We start from the raw sequence: 23,684 nt of genomic DNA on the forward strand, positions 1-23,684 counted from the left end.
ATTGATCAAGAGGAGCTGAGTGGGGTTTTATTGGATTAAAAAAAATCTATTAGTTACACTAAAATCTTGAGATCTGGATACATCTGCAGATGCCAGCATCAGTCAGAGCCAGCGCTCGATGAAGGACTGTGATTGGTTAATCGAGCGCTGGCTGTGATTGGCTAAGCGTCAGCCAATCAGAGGCAGCGCTTCTAGAGGGTGGGGATTTTTCAAGAAATGAAGGAGAATAGTGCCGGGGACTCGAGGAGAAGATGCGGCCGGGCTGACAGCGCTTCTAAAGTGATGTATACTGTTTTTATTTTTTTCTGCAACTAAGGCTTAGATTAGGGCTTTGACAGTGTGATTTCCTACTGTCAATGTTGCATAGCACTACACGAAAATCACGTTTTTATGTGATGCAACATAGAAGAAGGCTCAATAAGAAAACATGGGCTACAAAACCTCACGACTCGCAGGCATATCATGGGACCAGCGAAGTTTTTGTGTCGGGATGTTGCATGCTACAAAACATCTCATGTGTGAAGGAACCCATAGGAAAGCATGGGCTTCACATACATGCGATTTGTAGCATTGTAGCAATGCATGTCTCTGTGTGCACTGGCGTAACTATGGGGGATGCGGTTGCACCCGGGCCCAGGAACCTTGACAAGAAAGGCCTTATGTGCCCCCTCTTCTCCATATAGGGAGCCCAGTACTATGAATAAAGCGTTCTAGTTGGAGGTCCTGTTACAGGTTTTGCATTGGGGCCCAGGAGCTTCAAGTTACGCCTCTGCGTTAAGGGGTTTAGAGAAGTTAGGGGGCCCCAAGATAAACTTTTGCACCTGGGCCCATGAGCCTTTAGCTACGCCCCTACCTGTGTGCCAAAACCCATTTCAGGCAGTCTGCAAAAAAGATATGGCACCGCAGAGATGGTGTCGGAAGTAGGTTGCCATGCATCATATCTTTGCCTAAGTAGCATACAAAAAACATCAGGAATACATATGCGAACACAGCCTGGGGGAACTTGAGGCACGGCGTGGGGGAGCTCTAGGTGACAGAAACCAGCCCATGAAAACCAATATGACTGACAGACAGTGCTCTGTACTAAAGAGTGGAAATGCCATAGTCTATTCGGGTATATAAAAAAAATGCTCCAAACCAGTTATACCGCTGATAATTGACTCTATTATTCCTTTTAACTCTTATGTTTCATGTCTGAATACTGTATTGTTCAAACATACAAGCCAGTTATACCGTCATTGTAGAGGACCATTCTCTATTTTTTCTGTAGAGTAGAAAACATCAAACATAAAAACGACAAAACGCTTCAAGTATAGCCGATCGTTTTCAAGAACTTGAGAGGGAAATTGAAACACTTTTAAAAGAGGTTTTCTGCAATACAGTAAATGTTGGCATAATACTAGGATATTCCATAACTTAAAGAGGACCTGACATATCCTCATATCAGCTAGGCTGGTTGGAGCCGCAGCCCTACTGACTTCAACTACGCCTTTCGTTTGTTGATGCTCATCACGTTCACCCATACCAACTCTTCTTAGTTTTGGCTCCTGGCACTTTGAATGTGTCAAGTAGGCAATCACCATGGTTCACTGTTTTGTCAATGGGCGACATCAGACTCGATTGGCGGTGAGCGGTGGGGATGTTCCACTCAACAGATTCACAGCGTTGGACGCCAAATCTAAGGAGAGCCCGTATGGAGGAACAAGGGTGGGTATAAACAAAAGAAAGACATCTTCCAAATCTTACAAACAGCCACTTCCTGGTAAACCACCATTTATTCTACAGCTAAATTCCTTATCTAGTTCCATCGCATGCCTTCCCTGCTTTGTCCAGATGCCATCTTCTTCCTCTATTTTGTGGGGGGTCCTTGTTGCACAAGCGGCTCCCTTCTGGTACTTGAAGTGTAATCATATTACATAGATGGCCATTCATCTGAATGTCCGCTATGCATTACATTTCCTCTGTAACGGCTGCAAGAAGGGTAAATGCTTGCCCAGTCAGCCGTTTGCCGGGAGCAGAGGGCATTAGGTGGTTTCAATGAGGTTGGTGAACTTTCAACACTGGCCTTATCACCTTCTGAACACTCCCAGGTATTACACCATTCATTCAGAGCCAAAGTGGATAACAAGCTTGGGTTTATAAAGACCAAAAGGAACCCAAATGCTCTTCTACTCAAAAAAATAGTGTCCAGCTACTACCCCTGAATGAGGATTAAAGGAGTTGTTCAGTGGTAAACTACCGATGGCCTCTCTTCAAGATAGGTCAATAATAGTAGATTGGTGGGGGTCCATCACCCGGGACCCTCCACCGATCTGCTGTCATCCAGACCTGTGCACTGAGCTGATTTCTACAGGAAGCAGACAGCTCCATTCTCACAGCATTAGTCAGGCTTGGTATTACAGGCAACATTTTTATTCACTTCAATGCCTGTAATACTAAGCCTGGCCACTGCAGTGGGAACAGAGCTGTCTGCTTACTGCTTAGTGCATGAGTGGACTGGCAAAGTGAAAAGCTGATCACTTAGGGTCCCGGGTGATTGACCCTCACCAATCTACTGTTGATGGCCCATCTCGAAGATAGGCCATCAATAACTTACAACTGGACAACCCCTTTAATGTCCTAGTAGTACAGATAAGTGATGGGAGTATGTAAAACCCCTCAAATCTAACTAAACCTGTTGTACTCTATCTAGAATAATTGAATTCATCAAGCAAGCAGGCTACATCAGACACAGCCAGAGGACATATGAAAGGATGGGCTACAAACCAACATATATTAAAATAAAACTCCCTAATAGAACACGATACACGATCTTGTATAATCCTGCATTGTGCACTGAGAACAATCCTGATTAAATACTTGTTTTGGTTTTGTCACCTAAGCGTGAGCTCGGTCTAAATTAGCTGTCAGGGGACAAAGCGCTTCTGTGAACGCTCAAATGATTTAGAAACACAAGTTACCCCCAAAGGGTTCTTATCGGTCTTCGTTCTTTATTTTTTATTTCTAGTATGCTTTTCTCACATGTGCGCCCGGCCTGAAGCCACTGCAATACACGTCACAGCTTCAGACTTTGTGTAGTTGTAACAATACCCCGAGCCATTACCCAGTTTGCCCTATTTAATCACTATAGTGCAGGCAGTATGGTATACAGCAGGATGAGCTGAGAATGATATATAGTTTGGTGGAAAAAGACTCGGTATTACTTCTATTTTATCCATTTATATCCCTTCTCATTCTGGGCTCAGAGATCCAATGGGCGGTCCTAGATTGACAGCGGAGTATGACACTGCATGCAAGAGTAGCTGTCAATCATTTAGAAGACCGCCCACTGGAGCGCTAAGCTTAGCAGGGATATACGTGAAAAGAATACAACTTATGCGGAAGAGGCTGCCCTCACATAGTGCAGAGGCGGAGTCTATGACGGAGTTAGGAGGCAGGAGAAGGGTGCTGGGTGGGTCGTAGGGCTGACATGGGCGGATTTGTATTGCGGATTCCGTGATCGCCATCCGCGCTGACAACCCGGTAAAACGTTGGTAATGAAATGCATGCACACTTGCGAATACAAATTACATATTCCATGAAAAACAAATCTTAGCATGCTCTATTTTGCCGCGGAATCTGTGCAGATGGCCTCCATTGATGTCAATGAAAGCCGTCGGACCCGCAGCCCATATGCAATTAGCACCAGGAATGCAGCACTGTAGAGAGCCGCCGGGATAGGTGAGTATTCAATTTTGTGTCGCTCGTTCAGCTGTATAACCTAGCTGAACGTGCAAGCAAGCAAACTCTTCGCTTGCGCAAACAATTTATCACTCAGTGTAAAAGGACTCTTTGCCGTAATTAGTGACAGATAAATCTACTGTCAAAGTTAAGGTGCTTGCTTGTTATACATTCCTCATTTTCATTGTTAGCAAATAAAAATACTGTTTTGTAACTCCTTCTGCTGCATCGTTTCCAGAATCTGCATAGTGGCACCACCTACCCACTACATAGCCAGCAGTCTACCAGCAAGGACTAGCAAAGAGTATTGGCAACAAGTTACAAGATGGGAACCGGACAAGAAAGAATGTATTTCCTTTAAGGAGTTTTGCCAGCAAAGACTTGTACTATACCTTCGGCTGGAGTTCCAACACTTCCTCCAAGTCCAAGTATAGCCAGATTTTTCTTCCGCGGTTGGATCATCATGGCTGACTCTTTCCCACGCTCCCAATGTGGGACTTTTACAGGCTCCAGTGACACATTCTGTAGCTTGTCCTGTTGCAGGGCTGCATACATGTACTTGATTGCATTTTTGAGATTATCAGAGCCACTCACTCTATTTCCAATAGTATCAACAAAGAGTGCCAACCTTTCATAGGATCTGTTCTGGGCACTGCCATAAACGGCAAGATTGATGATAGATTTGGCTATATCTTTATAGCTAGCCACCTCCTCCTTGATCTGTTCCAATTTCCTTGGATGGACATTATGTTGATTGCTGAACTCCACACGTATGCACAGAATATAGAGTATAAGCATGCCTGTCAGTACAGAAGGCTTCATTTCACTACTTTCAGAAGGAGTTCCTATGGGATCAAGAAGAATAGCAGAATTTGCTAGATTAGTCTCTGAAAAATAGGATTTTTACATGTAGCAATAAGTAATGGATTCCGACTTGTAAAAAACTTCTGGCAGACATTTATGGTACAAAAAAAGAGAAAATACACAAATTTTCACTCTCAAAACTACAACACTAATGTGTCTGTGGTCCTATTTTACAGTAATACAGCCATAACATACCAATCACTGGCAGCAGTGGTCATGTGCCGTACATACTGACAGCTGTCGGAGTCACATGAGGCATATTCATATTTACATTGCTGGATTACTCCCAGAGTACTTCGCCGTGACATCATAGAATGCATCATGTGACCTGCTGGAGTGCACAGTGCTCATGATCCAGCTGATATAATCATGAACAGCCTGTAGAGGGAGGATCTCCTTCAACCCTCTCCATTCTGTCCTGCTCAGTAAAGACCAGCCAGATCACACCTTAACCCGGTTGTACACGGAACAACTGTCGGGCAAACGATGCCCAACACCCATCCCTGTGTGTCCTCGCTCTCCTGCTCCTACTAGTGCTGGCTCACCCACAGAGTGGCCAGCAGGGGGTTGGGGAGGCTGCAGGAGATTTCTCTCCTTTCACTCCCCCGCCCCTCTCCACTGACTTAACATAGCGGACGTTCAATGCTGAACAGCCGCTATTTACACTGAACGATGAGTGATCAGCTCATTGTCCATGCAGCATAAACGATGGATGATGAGCTGATCGTTCAGTGTAAATAGCAGCTGTTCAGTACTGAATAGCCGCTATGTTACGTCAATGGAGAGGGGCGGGGGAGCACGAGGAGCAAAATCTCCTGCAGTCACCCCACTGTGAGCCAGCGATACTAGCTCCCGTGCAGGTTCCCAGAAGCTAACGTGTGGGGACAAGTGTCTGGCATTGTTTGCCCGGCACTCTTCTCATCTAAAAGGGCCTATAGATAATTACTACACTGAGAACTGGCTTTAGACTTACTTGCCAGCTACATCCTTACAGTTTCCGCACCCATTTTGATGCTCTGCTAACATCCCTGCTTTTGGATGGAGTGCAGCTAGCACAATCAGAGTATGCTCCATTGGCTGTGCCCCAGTAATAATGAACAGCTACAGAACGTGCTCAAGAGATGCTCCTGGTGTTGATTAACAGCCAGAGCATGTGTTCTGCACTCTGAGCATGCTCAGAATGTAGATATGAATATGCCTTTGCTGGTGGAGCGTATGTCAACATGGATAAGGCAGGGAATTACAACTGAATAGGAACTTTAACGGCACCTTTTAAAAGGGAATGTGTCACCAGCAGCCTTCTTATTCTATGTAATACTGTAGACTGATCCTCACAAGCATTTCTGCTCTATAGTGAATGTAAGGTGACCAGATTTTCCCAGGATCAAAGCGGGACCGAGGGGTGCAGTCTGGGGTGGTGCTTATCACAATGTACGATTTTACCTTGGTCGTTATAAAAAGTACAGGGCTGGTTCAAAAAAGAAGGCAGGGAGCGAATTCTGCAGCATTTCTGCATCTAAAAACAGTCAAAATCTGTACTATTGGTGCGGATTTTGACTGGAAATCAGCTGTGCATTCGCAGCTGACTTCATACTATGCGGCGCTCCCCCGCACCTCCTCCGAGGGCTTCCTGCTGTATGGGCTCACCGGCTTCCAGTTCCCAGCAGCCTGTAGCGGTTTCACCTGACCAGACTGGGTACCAGAAGCTGGGGAGTGCTGACAGCGGGAAGCCATCGGAGGATGTGAGGAGGAGCACCGCTGTGCATCTACAGCTGATTTCTAGTCAAAATCTGCACCAATGGTACAGATTTTGACTGTTCTTTTAGAATACTGAACATTTAAAATAATCATTCAAAAGTCTTAAAAAACATGTTTGACATAAAAACCAGAGTTTTACAATAGGTCATTTTCTGATGACACGTTCTCTTTAAGTTTGTTCTTCTTTCAAACAGTACCGCTATATATCACAGCAATTACTTATTCAATGCTGTAAGCATCAAGGAGTACAAACTGTAGAGCAGTCCACACAGTTTATCACATATCCTTCATAAATTTTGGCATGTGTTTACAGTTCCTTGCACATTTATTTAACCAACATCAACTCAATACAATGGTTCAAACATGATGAGAATAGTTTCCTGACATAGACTTTGGCCTCTGATTGGCAGGCAGCAGTCACCTGACTTCCATGGTCAACTGAGACTGGATGAATCATGGACCTACAGCACTGAAAGACAAGGGCTCAGGATGGGCAAGTACCCTTTGTTAAATTGCTCTTAGTCATTTGGTACTAATTTTAAATTATAACCGGACAACCCTTTAAATACCTTAGTGAAAGCAAGCTAGTGCTGTTGTACCTACTGAGCAGCCCCCAAAATTCCGAGTGAGCTGCTTGAGCTTGGCCATCAAGTAGCCTGCTGTCTTTCTTACAAAAATAACAGCTGGGTGTCCAATAAATTAGATTTAGAATCAAATCTAATAACTAGCTTAACCCTTTGCAATCCAATTTTGGATTCAGGGTTTCCTAGGGGTTTTTTCTCTTTCTGCCATTATACAATGGCGCCACCTACTGGCTAGAGCCACTACTGAGGTATTGGACATGCTGGAGAGGCCCCCGACAACATAGCGGCCAGTAATATACAGTAAGAATACCCTGCTGGACGTCTTCTGACATTGGAAACTGTACAGCCTTCCGTCAGAATGTCTTTAAACGTCAGACAGTGGATTGGAAAGGGTTAATAAGAGGTCTGTCTTCATAGACGTGCACTCTTAGGGCTCATAAACATGATCTGATTGTGGCCCAATATAACCTCTAATTTGTATGAAGCCATGAAACTGCCCATTGACTTCTATGGGACTCTACTGTACCTTCATACGCCTCGGATTTCATACAGAGGTTTGGGTTTTTGTTTTTTCAGATTCCGTTTGACTCAAATGCTAAAAGAAATGGTGCTACATTCCATTGAATGTCATGTTATAGAAATATTCTTGCCTAGAAACATGCAATATGGCGCCATGTGGAGGCCCCATGCAGCGGCACACAGAACGTCTACGACTCTGTTTTATAGAGCCACAGAGTCTCCGTGTACGTCCATAAAGGCTCTAAACTCCAACCTTCATGATTCCAAAATAAAAGCAAAAGCTACCTGTAAATTTTAGAATTGGGTCAAAATTTCTGAAGGAGCTGAATCTGACTTCTTCTAGTGCAACACATACAGGCCTCCGGGTTGTGGAGATATTACTAGATTGTCAAACTTCCAAACAACATGTAAGATTGTTCCCCCAGGTAAGAAATAATGCAGCAGCAGAACATATTGGAAGAATAAACCAAAACTTTGTTCTAGCTTCTCCATTCAAGACGAATTTCCAATGTTATTGAGAAATAACTTTATTCAGAAGTAAATACAAGTTTGAAGTTCATCTCCGGGAAACAAGTTTATTCCTGACATCTCAGCTGCGATTGAAGAGAAGTTTCTAGGTTATAACGAAATTCTCCACATCGTTTTCTCATTACACGCGACGCAACGTAGGACACTCTGCAATCTGTACATTCAGAAACAACAAACCATGAGCACCGACTATCATTAGGGCTGCCAAGATCTCATCTAACTGGATACCACAATATGTTTAGCTCATTTGGAGATTGACAAACTTCGAAAAACTTTCCATAAGATTTCTTATCCCCCCCTCCCCTTGTTATTTTTTATACAATGTACGGTATTTTTGGCAGTTTTTTTTTTACAAACCATGGCATGTTTCTTTTAAATTGTTTTTGTGGTTTTTTTTCTCCAATGTCCTAAAAAATAGAACGGAATGGACCCACAGGGTCAGTCTATATATTTCCTATGGGGTAATTATTTTATTCCCCCAAACCCTTATTTTAGAGTATAGTGGGCAGAAAAAGACGTAATGTAGACCTTTAGCTGAATCTTAGCAATTCAGAAACATGGAGAGAACCGGAAGGTGAAGGAACCCCTTTTTTCTGGTTTCTAAAAACAGCATATTTCAGGCCCTGAAAAGACTTTTAAAGTAGGTTGTGAGGTGTGATGTCTAGGACTACCACCAATCCCTAGAACATAGGAGCTGTGGAGAGTTAAAGATGTTGTCTTACCAAAGCCAATATCAAGAATGCAGTCCCAATGTGCACTTCCACTCTATTCACTTCAATCGAACCACTGGAGATAGCTGAGCACTTGAACCTGGCTGTCTCTTACGGTCCCCCTGAACGGAGCATAGGTGCTTATTCTTGTCCTTGCTTCTTGCACTTCAGGATATGCTGGGGCTGCGTTCTTAATATCAGCTTTGATGAGACAACCCCTTTAAAGGAGTTTTCCAATATGTCTAGAAAAGTTGCCCAAGTTGGGGAAATAGTGGAATAAAACAGCCATTACTCACCCTCCCAATCGCTTAACCAGGCGGTCACGTGCAGTTCAAGCACACATAATCACTGAGGCCATCACGATCCACCAGGCTGTTCTTTCCTGCTCAAAATGCCAGAAAACTAACAAAAAGCTGCCAAGAACTACTTATCTGCATTTCTGCAGATTTCACCAATGGTGGCCAAAGACCCCATCCAAGGGTTTAATTTTTAGGGACTTAGATGTAAAGCCTGATGCAACCCATAAATAGAATAAAAAAGGATATGTGAACAGGTCCTAATCAAAATACTAAAGACCACCTGTCTGTGAGTGACTGGTTGAGTTACATGTGATGATGTCACTGTCATGTGATCAGTCACCGTGGGCTCTGCTCTCCGCCCCCTTATCACATTGCAGTGACGTCATCACAGGTTCTAAAATATGCAGAGCTTGACAGCAGCCATGTGCTCACAGGACCTGTGATGTCACGGTCATGTGATCAGGGGCGGAGCTCAGAGCCCCCGGTAACTGATCACGATGGTGACATCATCGCAGGCCGTGTAAGCACACTGTTGCTGTCTGATTCTGCTGGTTTAGGACATGTGACCAACTCCAATACTTTTCACTATATTATATTGGTAATTGGAGCATTGCACCACCCAGCAACACTAGTACCTAGCACATTTTCCCAATTTTATGCCTTTAGCTCAGTGCCAATTAAAGGGGTATCTCAGACATTTACTATTAATGGCCTATCCTATGATCATGGCGAACATAGCTTTTCTGATTCAAGTCCCCTCAGGGGGACATTAAAAAAAATGTAAAAAAAACACGCAAAAAATAACAAACAAAAAAACCTTGTGCGCACTTTCCCCTCTTTGTATACATTTAGAAAATAACAAAAAACATATACTTGGTATAATCGTACCTGTAAAAACAGTATAATAAATTGAATACACTATTTAGCCTGCACAATAAAAACTGTAAAAAATAAAATCAGAGCCAAAATGCTTGTTTTGTTCATTTTGTCTCCCAAGAAAATGCAATTAAAGGGATTTTAAAAAGCTGCATCCATCCCAATATGCTACCAATAAAAGCTGTAGCTCATCACACAACAGCGCAGTCGATCGAAAAATAAAAATAAAAAAATTATGGGACTTTGAATGCAGTGATGGAAAAAATAAATAAATAAACAATTTCCCCCCAAAAAAGGTTTTTTATTGTGCAAAGGTGGAAAAAAAGGTGGTATCGTCGTAATTTTACCAAACCGTAGAAAAAAAAGGTATCATGTCATTTATGCTATATGGTTATGGCTTCCTTCACACAAGTGACAAAGTCGCACGATTTTCACGCGTTGCGACAATGCTACGAATCGCAAATGTGAAGGAACCCATACAAAAACATGGACTTCACACAAATGTGATGTTTTGTAGCATGTGATATTACAAGTCAAAAACCTTGCGGGTTTCGCGATATGCACACGACTTGCGAGATTCTGTAGCCCATGTTTCCCTATGGAGCCTTCCTCTCTGTTGCATCGCATCAAAACGTGATTTTTGTGTCGTGCAACTTTCACAGTAGGAAATCCTAGTGTCAAAGCCCTAAACTAAGCCCTGGCTGTAGAAAAAAATAAATAAATAAAATACATCACCTAAGAAGCGCTATCATCTCTGGCGTGGGTCTTCTCTGAAGATCCCCGGCACTCATCTTCAGTCTTCTGCCAACCCTTCCTGCATTGGAGGATCAAAATCCCCACCTCCAGGAAGGGCTGGCTGTGATTAGAACCAGTGCTCGTTGAACCAATCACAGCCATTCAATGAATGAACAGATCCACTCTTTGAGTACATAGAGGCAACTATTGCTTTGTGAGCAAAGAGGGGTATTATTACTTTTCTGGGGCACAAAGTGGGTGTTACTACTTTGCTGTTGGACACAGAGGGGAATTATTACTATGTGGGGCATAAGCGGGTATTATTACAGTGCGAAGGAACAAAGCAGGAACCATTTCTGGTGCTGGTCACAATAGGGAATTATTACTGTGTGTAGGGCATAAGAGGGGGTACTTTTACTGTTGGAGGCACTGAAAGGTGAATTGGGGGGTTGCAGCAGGATGGAGAGTGTATCTGATTATTATATGGTGACTGCATTATATAGATAAAGTATTTGGGGGGGGAGCCCAAGCTGAACTTTTTCACCTGGGCCCACGGCCAACATGCAAGGATGCCTATTAAGCTTTGCCTGTAGCATTGAAAAGTATTATATACTGCAATTTATTCAATTCTGACAACTCCTAGGTGTTTGATTTTTTTCTGATAATGAATATAATAGACTCATTATTAGGAGGATCTAGTATCCTGTTGTACCGCCTCTAGCTTGGATACAAGATGTGATACGGGGGGCATGGAGGCTCTAGTACTGTGTTGTACCGCCTCTAACTTGGATACAGGATGCGATACAGGCAGGTATGGGGGCTCTAGTACCCTGTTGTACCGCCTCTAGCTTGGATATAAGATGTGAAACAGGCGGACATGGAGGCTCTAGTACCCTGTTGTATCGCCTCTAGCTTGGATACAAGATGTGATACAGGTGGGTATGGGGGCTCTAGTACCCTGTTGTACTGCCTCTAGCTTGGATATAAGATGTGAAACAGGCGGACATGGAGGCTCTAGTACCCTGTTGTATCGCCTCTAGCTTGGATACAAGATGTGATACAGGTGGGTATGGAGGCTCTAGTACCCTGTTGTATCGCTTCTAGCTTGGATATAAGATGTGATTCAGGCGGGTATGGAGGTTCCGTATGGCATCCTGTAGCATATCAGTCCACATTTGCTGTAACTGAGCCTCTTGATTGTGCAAACTTGTTGAAGTTGGCATCCCAGATGGTCCCATACATGTTCTATTGGCAATAAATCTGACGCCCGGGCGTCAAAGTGTGGCCATGTTGAGGAGGCATTACTGTGACATGCTTGACGTATGCGGTCGAGCATTACCTTGCCAGAAAATGCCTCTTGGAAGCCCTGCCATAAGAGACAACACATTGGCTGCAGGATGTTTTCAACATATCACTGAGCAGTCATTGTACCACTACTAGGGGTGACCAACTGTTGTATACAATGGCTGTCCTGACCATCACACCAGGAGGGGGCAGTGTGCCACTCCACACCAAAGGCAGGATTGAGGCGCTCACCCCATGGTCTCCAAATACAAACACGGTCATCGTCAGTGCCTAAACTAAACCTGGATTTATTCCTGAAGACAACAGGTTGTACTTTGTAGGAGTCCAATTTATTTGTTCACTATACTACTGCAAACTGAGGCGATGGTGCATGGGTGTAAAAGGCAGGACACGTAATAGGCGCCGCGAGACCAAATGTCCTACAGCCAAGTGCCTGAAAAGGGTTCCAGCAAACATAGAGGACTATAAGGATGGAGCCACCTGTATCTGGATACAGTTAGAGCTGCTCAGGCTTGCCAGACGACCCTCTCTACTGGTGGTCTGTTGAGGGTGTCCTGAGGCCCGTTGCCTTGTCTGTGGGCCTTCACACATCCACTGGTCCCAACACTTCCTAACAGTCTGGTCAGAATGGTCTAGGTGGTGGGCAATTCGCCGATACGCATTCCAATAATGCGACTCCTCTCAAACTCTGTACGACGCAATCGTAGAGATTTTGCCCAGTTAACAGTCATGTCTAGTCATCAACAAGCCCCACACAAGCGGAAAAAGAGACCACTACACACAAGAAGCCTCTGAGAGTTTTTTCTTATAGGCCAAGGGTGGGACCACTTTTAGGGTCTCAGATGGCAAGACCGTTCATCTAATCACCACAACTCTAATCATTTGCTTGTCAGCCTGAGATGTATCTGCATGCCAATGTTTACAGCAAAATGACAAATTCTGCCAGGGGCTTGGTTTTCATCTTTACAAAGAGTGTAGTACAAGCAATCAAATGATCACACGTTCAAGTTATCTGATGGGGACAATAAGAGATGTAGAAAAAAGCTTTACGCAATATCTAAAAACAGTAAGAAAAATTGTAACGAATTCAAAGAAAACCCCATTCACTTTTTTCCATAAAATATCTAAAACAATAAAAAAAAAAACATATTTGATATCGCTGTGTTCATAGTAGTTCAAGCTATTAAAATATTACATGGTGAGCAAGAATAAAAAATAATAATACAAAAATACCTGAACTCCCCAAAAAACTGATTGAAATGGTGATCAAAAAGATCACGCAGCCCAATCGATGAAAAAAACTAAAAATGCTAGGGATTTCAGAATGTGGTGAGGGAAAACAATTTTGTAAATTAAAAACCAAAATAAGTTTCTTTCCTTTGTAAAAAGAGAAAAGAACAAACTATAAATTGGGTATTGTTGCAATCGTACCGAGCCGCACAAGGTTTACTGCACTGTAAATGGTGTAACAACAAAACACTTAAAAAATGGCGCAATTGCATCTTTTACACCCCACTATAAGTTTTTTAAAAGTTTTTCAGTACATTATCGGATACCTTTAATCGTACTGTTAAAAAAAAAAAAAAAATACAACTAGCCCTCCAAAAAAAACCAAAACATGCCCTCATACAACTATGTAAACGGAGAAATAAAAAAGTAATGGAAGGCGGGACCAAAAAAAACCAAACTCCTCTAGTTTTATAGGGGTTAAAAAACACTTTGTATGTCCCAATATTCTATTACCTCTTGGGAAACCAGTCATCTCAGTGATGTGCGTATAATACTAAATAGGGCACTTTCCATGGTTCAGAAGCAGACGCCTCCTTCTTGTGGCGGCCTATTTGGCTTAGAGATCTGCTAAGGTTATATATGAAGCACTACTGTACACAGCAATCCATGTCATTCTGAACTGTTTATGTTTAGACATAGTATTCAGGATCCCTACACACGTCCCCTATAGCAGGCCCAGCAGCAGCCCTCTACCCCTATCACCAGCAAACCACTTCTTTGTAAATACATTCAGTGGAAAGACAATCTGCTGATCCTCACATATTCTGCCTGTTAGATATTAATCAGACTTAGTGAAAGAAAACAAGTGAACCAGATAGACAAACTGGAACAGGATGGCAACGATTGTTTGAAGTATTTCATCAGTCAGTTGAGTACAAAACGGATGCTACATCAGCAGGGGACTGCAGAACTGAAATATGGGGCCAATATAGGGGACACTGTCACTACTGAGGCCGATATAGGAGGCACTGTCACTACTGAGGCCGATATAGGGGGCACTGTCACTACTGAGGCCGATATAGGGGGCACTGTCACTACTGAGGCCGATATAGGGGGCACTGTCACTACTGAGGCCGATATAGGGGGCACTGTCACTACTGAGGCCGATATAGGGGGCACTGTCACTACTGAGGCCGATATAGGAGGCACTGTCACTACTGAGGCCGATATAGGAGGCACTGTCACTACTGAGGCCGATATAGGAGGCACTGTCACTACTGAGGCCGATATAGGAGGCACTGTCACTACTGAGGCCGATATAGGGGACACTGTCACTACTGAGGCCGATATAGGGGACACTGTCACTACGGAGGCCGATATAGGAGGCACTGTCACTACGGAGGCCGATATAGGGGACACTGTCACTACGGAGGCCGATATAGGGGACACTGTCACTACGGAGGCCGATATAGGGGACACTGTCACTACGGAGGCCGATATAGGGGACACTGTCACTACGGAGGCCGATATAGGGGACACTGTCACTACGGAGGCCGATATAGGGGACACTGTCACTACGGAGGCCGATATAGGGGACACTGTCACTACTGAGGCCGATATAGGAGGCACTGTCACTACGGAGGCCGATATAGGGGACACTGTCACTACGGAGGCCGATATAGGGGACACTGTCACTACGGAGGCCGATATAGGGGACACTGTCACTACGGAGGCCGATATAGGGGACACTGTCACTACGGAGGCCGATATAGGAGACACTGTCACTACGGAGGCCGATATAGGAGACACTGTCACTACGGAGGCCGATATAGGGGACACTGTCACTACGGAGGCCGATATAGGAGACACTGTCACTACGGAGGCCGATATAGGGGACACTGTCACTACGGAGGCCGATATAGGGGACACTGTCACTACGGAGGCCGATATAGGGGACACTGTCACTACGGAGGCCGATATAGGGGACACTGTCACTACAGGGGCCGATATAGGGGACACTGTCACTACGGAGGCCGATATAGGGGACACTGTCACTACGGAGGCCGATATAGGGGACACTGTCACTACGGAGGCCGATATAGGGGACACTGTCACTACGGAGGCCAATATAGGGGACACTGTCACTACGGAGGCCCATATAGGGGACACTGTCACTACGGAGGCCCATATAGGGGACACTGTCACTACGGAGGCCAATATAGGGGACACTGTCACTACGGAGGCCAATATAGGGGACACTGTCACTACGGAGGCCAATATAGGGGACACTGTCACTACGGAGGCCAATATAGGGGACACTGTCACTACGGAGGCCAATATAGGGGACACTGTCACTACGGAGGCCAATATAGGGGACACTGTCACTACGGAGGCCAATATAGGGGACACTGTCACTACGGAGGCCGATATAGGGGACACTGTCACTACGGAGGCCAATATAGGGGACACTGTCACTACGGAGGCCAATATAGGGGACACTGTCACTAATGAGGCCAATATAGGGGACACTGTCACTAATGAGGCCAATATAGGGGACACTGTCACTAATGAGGCCAATATAGGGGACACTGTCACTAATGAGGCCAATATAGGGGACACTGTCACTAATGAGGCCAATATAGGGGACACTGTCATTAATGAGGCCAATATAGGGGACACTGTCATTAATGAGGCCAATATAGGGGACACTGTCATTAATGAGGCCAATATAGGGGACACTGTCACTACGGAGGCCGATATAGGGGACACTGTCACTACGGAGGCCGATATAGGGGACACTGTCACTACGGAGGCCGATATAGGGGACACTGTCACTACGGAGGCCGATATAGGGGACACTGTCACTACGGAGGCCGATATAGGGGACACTGTCACTACGGAGGCCGATATAGGGGACACTGTCACTACGGAGGCCGATATAGGGGACACTGTCACTACGGAGGCCGATATAGGGGACACTGTCACTACGGAGGCCGATATAGGGGACACTGTCACTACGGAGGCCGATATAGGGGACACTGTCACTACGGAGGCCGATATAGGGGACACTGTCACTACGGAGGCCGATATAGGGGACACTGTCACGACGGAGGCCGATATAGGGGACACTGTCACGACGGAGGCCGATATAGGGGACACTGTCACGACGGAGGCCGATATAGGGGACACTGTCACGACGGAGGCCGATATAGGGGACACTGTCACGACGGAGGCCGATATAGGGGACACTGTCACGACGGAGGCCGATATAGGGGACACTGTCACGACGGAGGCCGATATAGGGGACACTGTCACGACGGAGGCCGATATAGGGGACACTGTCACGACGGAGGCCGATATAGGGGACACTGTCACGACGGAGGCCGATATAGGGGACACTGTCACGACGGAGGCCGATATAGGGGACACTGTCACTACGGAGGCCGATATAGGGGACACTGTCACTACGGAGGCCGATATAGGGGACACTGTCACTACGGAGGCCGATATAGGGGACACTGTCACTACGGAGGCCGATATAGGGGACACTGTCACTACGGAGGCCGATATAGGGGACACTGTCACTACGGAGGCCGATATAGGGGACACTGTCACTACGGAGGCCGATATAGGGGACACTGTCACTACGGAGGCCGATATAGGGGACACTGTCACTACGGAGGCCGATATAGGGGACACTGTCACTACGGAGGCCGATATAGGGGACACTGTCACTACGGAGGCCGATATAGGGGACACTGTCACTACGGAGGCCGATATAGGGGACACTGTCACTACGGAGGCCAATATAGGGGACACTGTCACTACGGAGGCCAATATAGGGGACACTGTTACTACGGAGGCCAATATAGGGGACACTGTTATTAATGAGGCCAATATAGGGGACACTTATTACTGAGGCCAATATAGGGGACACTTATTACTAAGGCCAATATAGGGGACACTGTTATTACTAAGGCCAATATAGGGGACACTGTTATTACTGAGGCCAATATAGGAGGCACTGTTACTCCTGAGGCCAATATAGGGGACACTGTTACTACTGAGGCCAATATAGGGGGCACTGTTACTACTGAGGCCAATATAGGGAACACTTCCTACTGAGACCAGTATAGGGGACACAATTCCTACTGAGGCCCCTCTGCACATTGCAGCTTACCTCAAGCTGACTTAGAGTATGCTTGCACATGGCGGAAATGTTGCGGTATGCCCGCAGCGGAAGTTTGCATGTCAAATTATGCAGCATTTCTGCATCCAAAAAGCAGTCAAATTTCACAACATTGGCTCAGATTTTGACTGGAAATAATCCACGTAAGCGCAGCTAATTTGATACTACGCAGCATAATCAGGTGCGACACCGCTGGTCAGCTGAGGCCACTACATGAAGCTAAGACCCAGAAACCGGGAGCGCTGACAGCGGGAAGCCTTCAGAGGAGGTTAGGGGAGCGCCGCATAGCATGGTACTCCAGCTAGTTCCTCCCTATCTATTCTGAAACAGACCTGTCCTTTTTATAATGATGGAGGTAAAAATCAAACGTTGGCACTTTGCAATAAATAAGTGGGTTTTGGGCTGGAGTTTGGGCGCTCGGTCTCTAAGTGGTTCGCCATCACTGACCTAGAGTATACAATCCTGTGGAATATAAAGCAAGGGATTACTGTACATTAGATTTAATAGAATCATTATCTTCGTTTCACATTATCCTAATCTGCCAGGCTACAGATGCTCAGTTATCGTGATAATGCTTCAAGATCTTCTCTCATAGTACTAGGAGAAATAGAAATCTCACTAGAATTGAAATTCCTGCTTGAGCCACTTTAATCTGCTGGTCTGGAGCCAATTCACTAATAATTTTAATAAAATACACTCCTGGTCAAAAGTTTTAGAACACCTCGATTTTTCCAGTTATTCTTGACATTAACACGGTTAAAGTCCAGCAAACGACGCAAAATGATTGAAAGGGAAGTTAAATACTTAAAAATATTATGAAATTTTAACCTGAAACGCAACAATAGTTTGAATTTATGATTTTAATCAAAGGGCTTTTTTTCAGGGAGCGCAGCAAGGGCAGCGGTGCAGAAAAGAGGAAAACGCAGCTTGATGAACTGCAATAAAATTGTAAAGGGGTTGGGATATTGCACAATGTCTCTTTAAAGGGAATGCATCATAAATTACATTTTTACGTTAAGGGACCTTTCACATGGGACAGAATAGGCTGTACAACGTATCACAAGCCGCGGTAAATTCTGCATCAAAATCCGCGGATTTCCATGCAAATTGATAATGACTTAACATCTGCCTGCAATTCCGCATCAAAGTCCGCAGTTAGACCTGCAGATTTTGGCATGGAATTGCAAAGCTGTGGATTTGGCTGCACCCTACGATGTAATTCCGTCCTGTGTGAAAAAGTCCCTAAACACTTGTTTTAAAGAATTTTTCATGATTTTTTTTAATACACAATTTCAGTCCCAAACTGCATTTTCCGCACTGACCACAGAGCCTAATAGGCGGACACAGAAAGCTTTGCATCCGTCATCTCACCACCATGATATGCAGGATTAGGGCTCATGGCCACGGGCGTAGGGAAAAATACTGCCGGTGTCCCCGCAGAGCCTTACCGGTGTTTGTGATGCCGGCAGATAACACATACGAGCAGAGAGTGGGACTCTTTTTTTTGTAATTCCCCACTCGGTTTCATATCAGTGTTACATATGAATCGCCGTATGGCCAGCATTACATATGCTGCCCCTACAAAAGTGTAAGGATCACACTGCGTCGTATGCCCAGAAATAGAGCATGCTGTGATCTATTTCTCGTGCGTATCGATATGCAGTGTCTACATGCTCCTGTGCATGGATCAAGGAAAGTCCATTTACTTTCATTGACTCCATTCATGGCGTATCAAGTGCCGTGCACCACACACTTAATGTGCAGAGAAAAAATGCCCGGGAACATGAGGTCTTAAGGTTCATTTACACACACAGATGATCGCTCAAAATTCGTCAGACAGCTTTGAGCAATCGTTTTGCATAGGTACTAATGGGCTAATCAGCCTTTTAGTACTTCATTGCATGTATTTAGAGAATAGCGAGTGGTCTGTTCTCTAAATACATTACTATTGTTCTCCAGCGGGACAGCTGCTGTTAAAGAATGTTATCAGTGCTGCCCGCAGAGAACACAGCGTGCGGTCCGTCTTATCTTATCGTCCCAAGGGATGAGTATTTCATACGGACCTAAAGTCAGCGATGGATGAAAAATATGCAGTAAGTGGATGATGGACACACATTTACACACAACAATTATCGCTCAAAATATGTCTTTTGTGCGATCATCGTTGTGTGGAAAAGGGCCTTTACACTGAAAGGTAACTCCTATATGTAAATAACACAGGACTCACCATTCAGGTGATCAGCTGTGACTATATACCCTCCCTGCACAATGACCCCCGCACAGATCACAGAGCATGTCTCCCACACAAGTCAATACAATTAGGATGTAAAACTTACTAATTACCTAGAACTAGTTGGGTGACGGTATCCATAATGGTCTTCATTCATCAAAACGGTGTAACGGTAACCCTGTCCCTGCGGCTCATAGCAACCAATCAGAGCTCAGCTTTCATTTCTCCACAGCACTTTAAGAAATGAAATCTGTGCTCTGATTGGTTGCTATGGGCAACAAGGACGGTCTTGCTTTGATAAATAAGACCCACTGTCTGTTACTCAGCGTTCCCAGAAATGCAGAAATTGGCAGAATGGGATTTTCTAAGAGGGAAGTAGGACTACTATGAATTGTGTATTCTAGGCTAGAACAGCTTGTAAACCAGTGCAGGTCACAGACTGTCGTGTCCGTAAGCAGAAACAAGTCAACACGAGGTAACGGATATTTATTTCCATGATTACACTAAGCTGGAATGAGAAAAATGGCCGCACAAAGCGTGAAATTGGAGCACAGATCCATTGACCACATTTATGTGAATTCCTAAACTGTGAGGACACGGGATTACAGTTTATAAAAGTGGAAAGTGATTACAACCTCGGGCCTTATATAATAGGATATTGCCTGTTTAAGAGCGCACATTCTGGCGGGATCACTTTACCTCGACCAGAGCGTTGCAGTGCGGATCACGTTTTCTATCTGATACTACAGAGATTTACGGGGTTTAGAGACGTACATAAAAATACACGTATGGAGCAGGAGGCGGCCCGTGGCTCGGTTTTCATTGCTTTAAATCCCTTCTGGGATTAGAAGCACAAATAATATTGTTTTAAGACAAGCAGCAATAATGGAAAGTAGATTGTACGGAGGGATGGTACAAGTCTTATTAATAGATGGGCTTTAGGGTTCACATACATGAGCCTATTACAGACAGATCTACAAACAGTCCCATAAACATCTAGAAGCCCATGCCGTGCCGCTGTAGGCCTCGGGCTTCCTGTAGAAATGTTCCATCACACTCCAGATTAGAATTTTATCTCAAAAAGGAGTTATTCGGGACACTTTTGATTTTTGTCTAGCGATCACCTGTCCGCGGGTCATCAATAGATGATCGCGGGGGACTGGAACTCAGGATCTCCACTGATTCCTGGCGCTGCTGTCACTATGGACAAGGCAAGAAGCACATCGTACTGACCACAGTCCCGGACAGCCCCTTTAAAGAAGGACTACACTTTAAAAAAAAACTTCTGACAAATCGTAGCAACATGTCAAAAGTATTGATCACTGGAGGTCCGGGTGGTGAAAATCCCCATCGATTGGGGAAAGGAAGGCCTCATGACCACGGGCATAATTAAGTTGTGGAATCCTCCAAGGTCACCTGTGTGCATGATCCACAGTTCAATATGCCCATAGACATTCATTGGGCATCCACAGCTAATTAAATACCTGCGAATGTAATTTTTCCCCGGCATGCGGATCGCATGTGCAGGAAAAAAAATGCAGCCTGCTGCATTTTGTGCGGCTTCCCGCGCAGACAGCTTCCATTGAAGTCAATGGAAGCCGTCCGATCCACGGCATGGCCACAGCTAACAGTGCATCCGTGCCGCAGATCCACAGGAAAGCAGAAGATTTAAAAAAAAAAAAAACACAAGGCATGCCGCTGTTGCACCAGGACTAAAGATGAGCGAGCGTACTCGTTAAGGGAAATTACTCGAGCGAGTATGGGCATTTTCGAGTACATGCCTGTTTGCCCCAAAAAGATTCAGGGGCCAGCACAGTGGAACAGGGGGTGGGGGCGGGGGGGGGGGGGGGAGATATCTCTCCACCCCCACTCCCCCATGCTCACTCTCACAACTCACCGCTCACCCCCGAATCTTTTCAGACGAGCAGGGATGTACTCGAAAATGCCCATACTCGCTCGAGTAATTTGCCTAAACGAGTACGCTCGCTCATCTCTAACCAGGACGCATCTGCCGTGCAGAAGAATGAAGATCCATCCGTGATGGAGGAGACCCACGCCACGTCCGGACAGGTGAGAAAATGTCTTTTTTGGCCTCATGGCTGCGGGCTCGGGTGGAATCCGCTGCGGGATTCTGCACTAGGAATCAGTGTGTGCCCATGGACATAAGGCCTAAGTGGCAGAAGCGCTCAGCCAAGTGCTGCACCCCTTCAGTTGTGATGAGCAAGTGGGGTACAAGCTCTGGAAAATGTCTCTTGTTCTATCATTAAAAGCTGGAGTTGTATCACTGCACCGTCAGGTAAAATTGCTGTTCAGTACTATAGTTGGGCGACAGCTGAAATACTGCTGGTCATTTAGCTTTCCCAGAAAAAGAAATGCCCAAGTAGGAGTTTTAAAGGGATTCTCTGAGTGTTATACAAAAAGTTCTAAAAATATAACCAATTCTGTTAAAACTATAAAAGCAGCAGCATTTACCCGTCCTCATCAGCCATCAATCCAGCCCTGCGGTCCCACGATCCTTCCAGTTTTCATTTTGGCACGGTTGCCACCTGACCACTGCAGCCAATCAAAGGGTGCAGTGGTTAAGAGTTTTTCTCCTGGCATCGTGGCTCCCAGCAACTTAACGGTAATGCTAGGAGAACGACACCTAACAGCCGCAGCCTCCGATTGACTGAAACGCTTAGGTGGTAGCCGCTCCAAAAATAAGACCATGAGGACTGTGGGGGTGCAGCGCTGGATTACCAAGGAAGAGGACAGGCAAGTAACCCTGCTTTATTATTTTAACACATTTGGATCTATTACTATATAGCACCTTGAAATGGGTTTCATCTCTACCTAAAATTCCTTCACAACCCCTCAGTCCTTCCTGGTTGCTGCTGACCAGTACATGTGACTGATGCAGCCAATCACCAGCAGTGACCCTCCATACCCAGTGATTGGCTGCAGCAGTCACATGGCCTGGTCAGCAGCAACCAGGAAGGACTATGGGGTTGTGAAGCGAATTTAGGTTGTGGAAAAACCCTTTTAAGCACTAGAGAACAAACAAAGGACATTAAAGAATGCAGTTTTAGTTGCTGTAAAACATTGTGTCTTCTTTGCCTTTTACTTCTTTTTGTGGGTGGGAGCTATTCTGAGTTTTGCTAAGATGCAGTAATATCTGTGTGTCAATAACTGACATTAAACAGAGAACTGGTAATTATAAAGTTATAATAAAAAGTTCCTTAATTTTGTAAGACTTTCCGGAGAACCACAAGAGGCACTCAACGAGCTTACACAATAGTCCTAGGTAAGGGGCAGTCCACATGGACAAATTCCTTAAAAGGTGTCAGTACAGAGGTCATTTGCATTTTGTTGGGTTTGTCCTCTATCTATTCCTGCATTGTAGTCAAGTAGGAGTGGAACAAAACAGAGACAAACAGATTAAAAAGGAGTGCTCCGATCCTGGTCTCAATGACCTGGAAGAACATTTCCCACCCCTAACATGCACTACTATCCACGTGGGAGCAAGATCTTTCTGCAGATGAGATCTTGTTATATGAAGAGCATCTTACCACATGGATGGCCCTGCGGCATTGAAACCAGTGGGAATTGGTGGCAGCAGCTTTGTTATGGCAGTACCAGCTTTCTAACAGGGTTTGGTAGTAATTGTGAGTAATTATATGGCAGAGGGCATCATGGCCTTTTGATTTTTGTTTTTTGCTTTGCATGGCATCATACTTCAGCTGGAGGGTTTCATAGAGGGTACATTGGTGCTGGGTGGAGATTTAAATATAGCACTTGATCCAATAGTGGATGTCTCCACAGGTGTCACTCACCTTGCCTATTCAGTCCTGAAACAAAATTAAAAAGCTCCTCCACACCCGTCAACTTAAGGACATTGGGGCGTACTACTAACCCTAACTCTAGGGAGTACATGTTTTACTCTCCTCTCGAGACACTTACTCCAGAATTGGCAATCAGAACAAAATGAAAATACTTCAGCGCTCCATTGAACTGTAACGGTAAATGTCACGATCTTACTTGTTTAGGGGTGCGAGATCTCCTGGCACCCCTCACCTCCAAGGAAGCAGAAAACCCAGTAGAGAGTAGCGTGTTCTTTTTAGGTAAAAATTTAATATATTTTAAAACAAATTAATAATG

General features: G+C 45.0%; 1 protein-coding gene across 2 annotated transcripts in view; it reads right to left on the minus strand.

Moving 5' to 3' along the window:
- Window positions 1–23,684, minus strand: part of LOC136591282 (carboxypeptidase Q-like) — a 405,344-nt gene that overhangs the window by 359,973 nt on the left and 21,687 nt on the right. For both annotated transcript variants that reach the window (XM_066588501.1, XM_066588500.1), the window contains exon 2: window positions 4,113–4,565. In XM_066588501.1, the coding sequence (XP_066444598.1) occupies window positions 4,113–4,542 (430 nt within the window). In that variant the 5' untranslated portion in view covers window positions 4,543–4,565. The remainder of the gene's footprint in view (window positions 1–4,112; window positions 4,566–23,684) is intronic.

The sequence above is a fragment of the Eleutherodactylus coqui genome, unplaced genomic scaffold (genome assembly GCF_035609145.1).
Source record: "Eleutherodactylus coqui strain aEleCoq1 unplaced genomic scaffold, aEleCoq1.hap1 HAP1_SCAFFOLD_28, whole genome shotgun sequence".
Taxonomy (NCBI): Eukaryota; Metazoa; Chordata; class Amphibia; order Anura; family Eleutherodactylidae; genus Eleutherodactylus; species Eleutherodactylus coqui.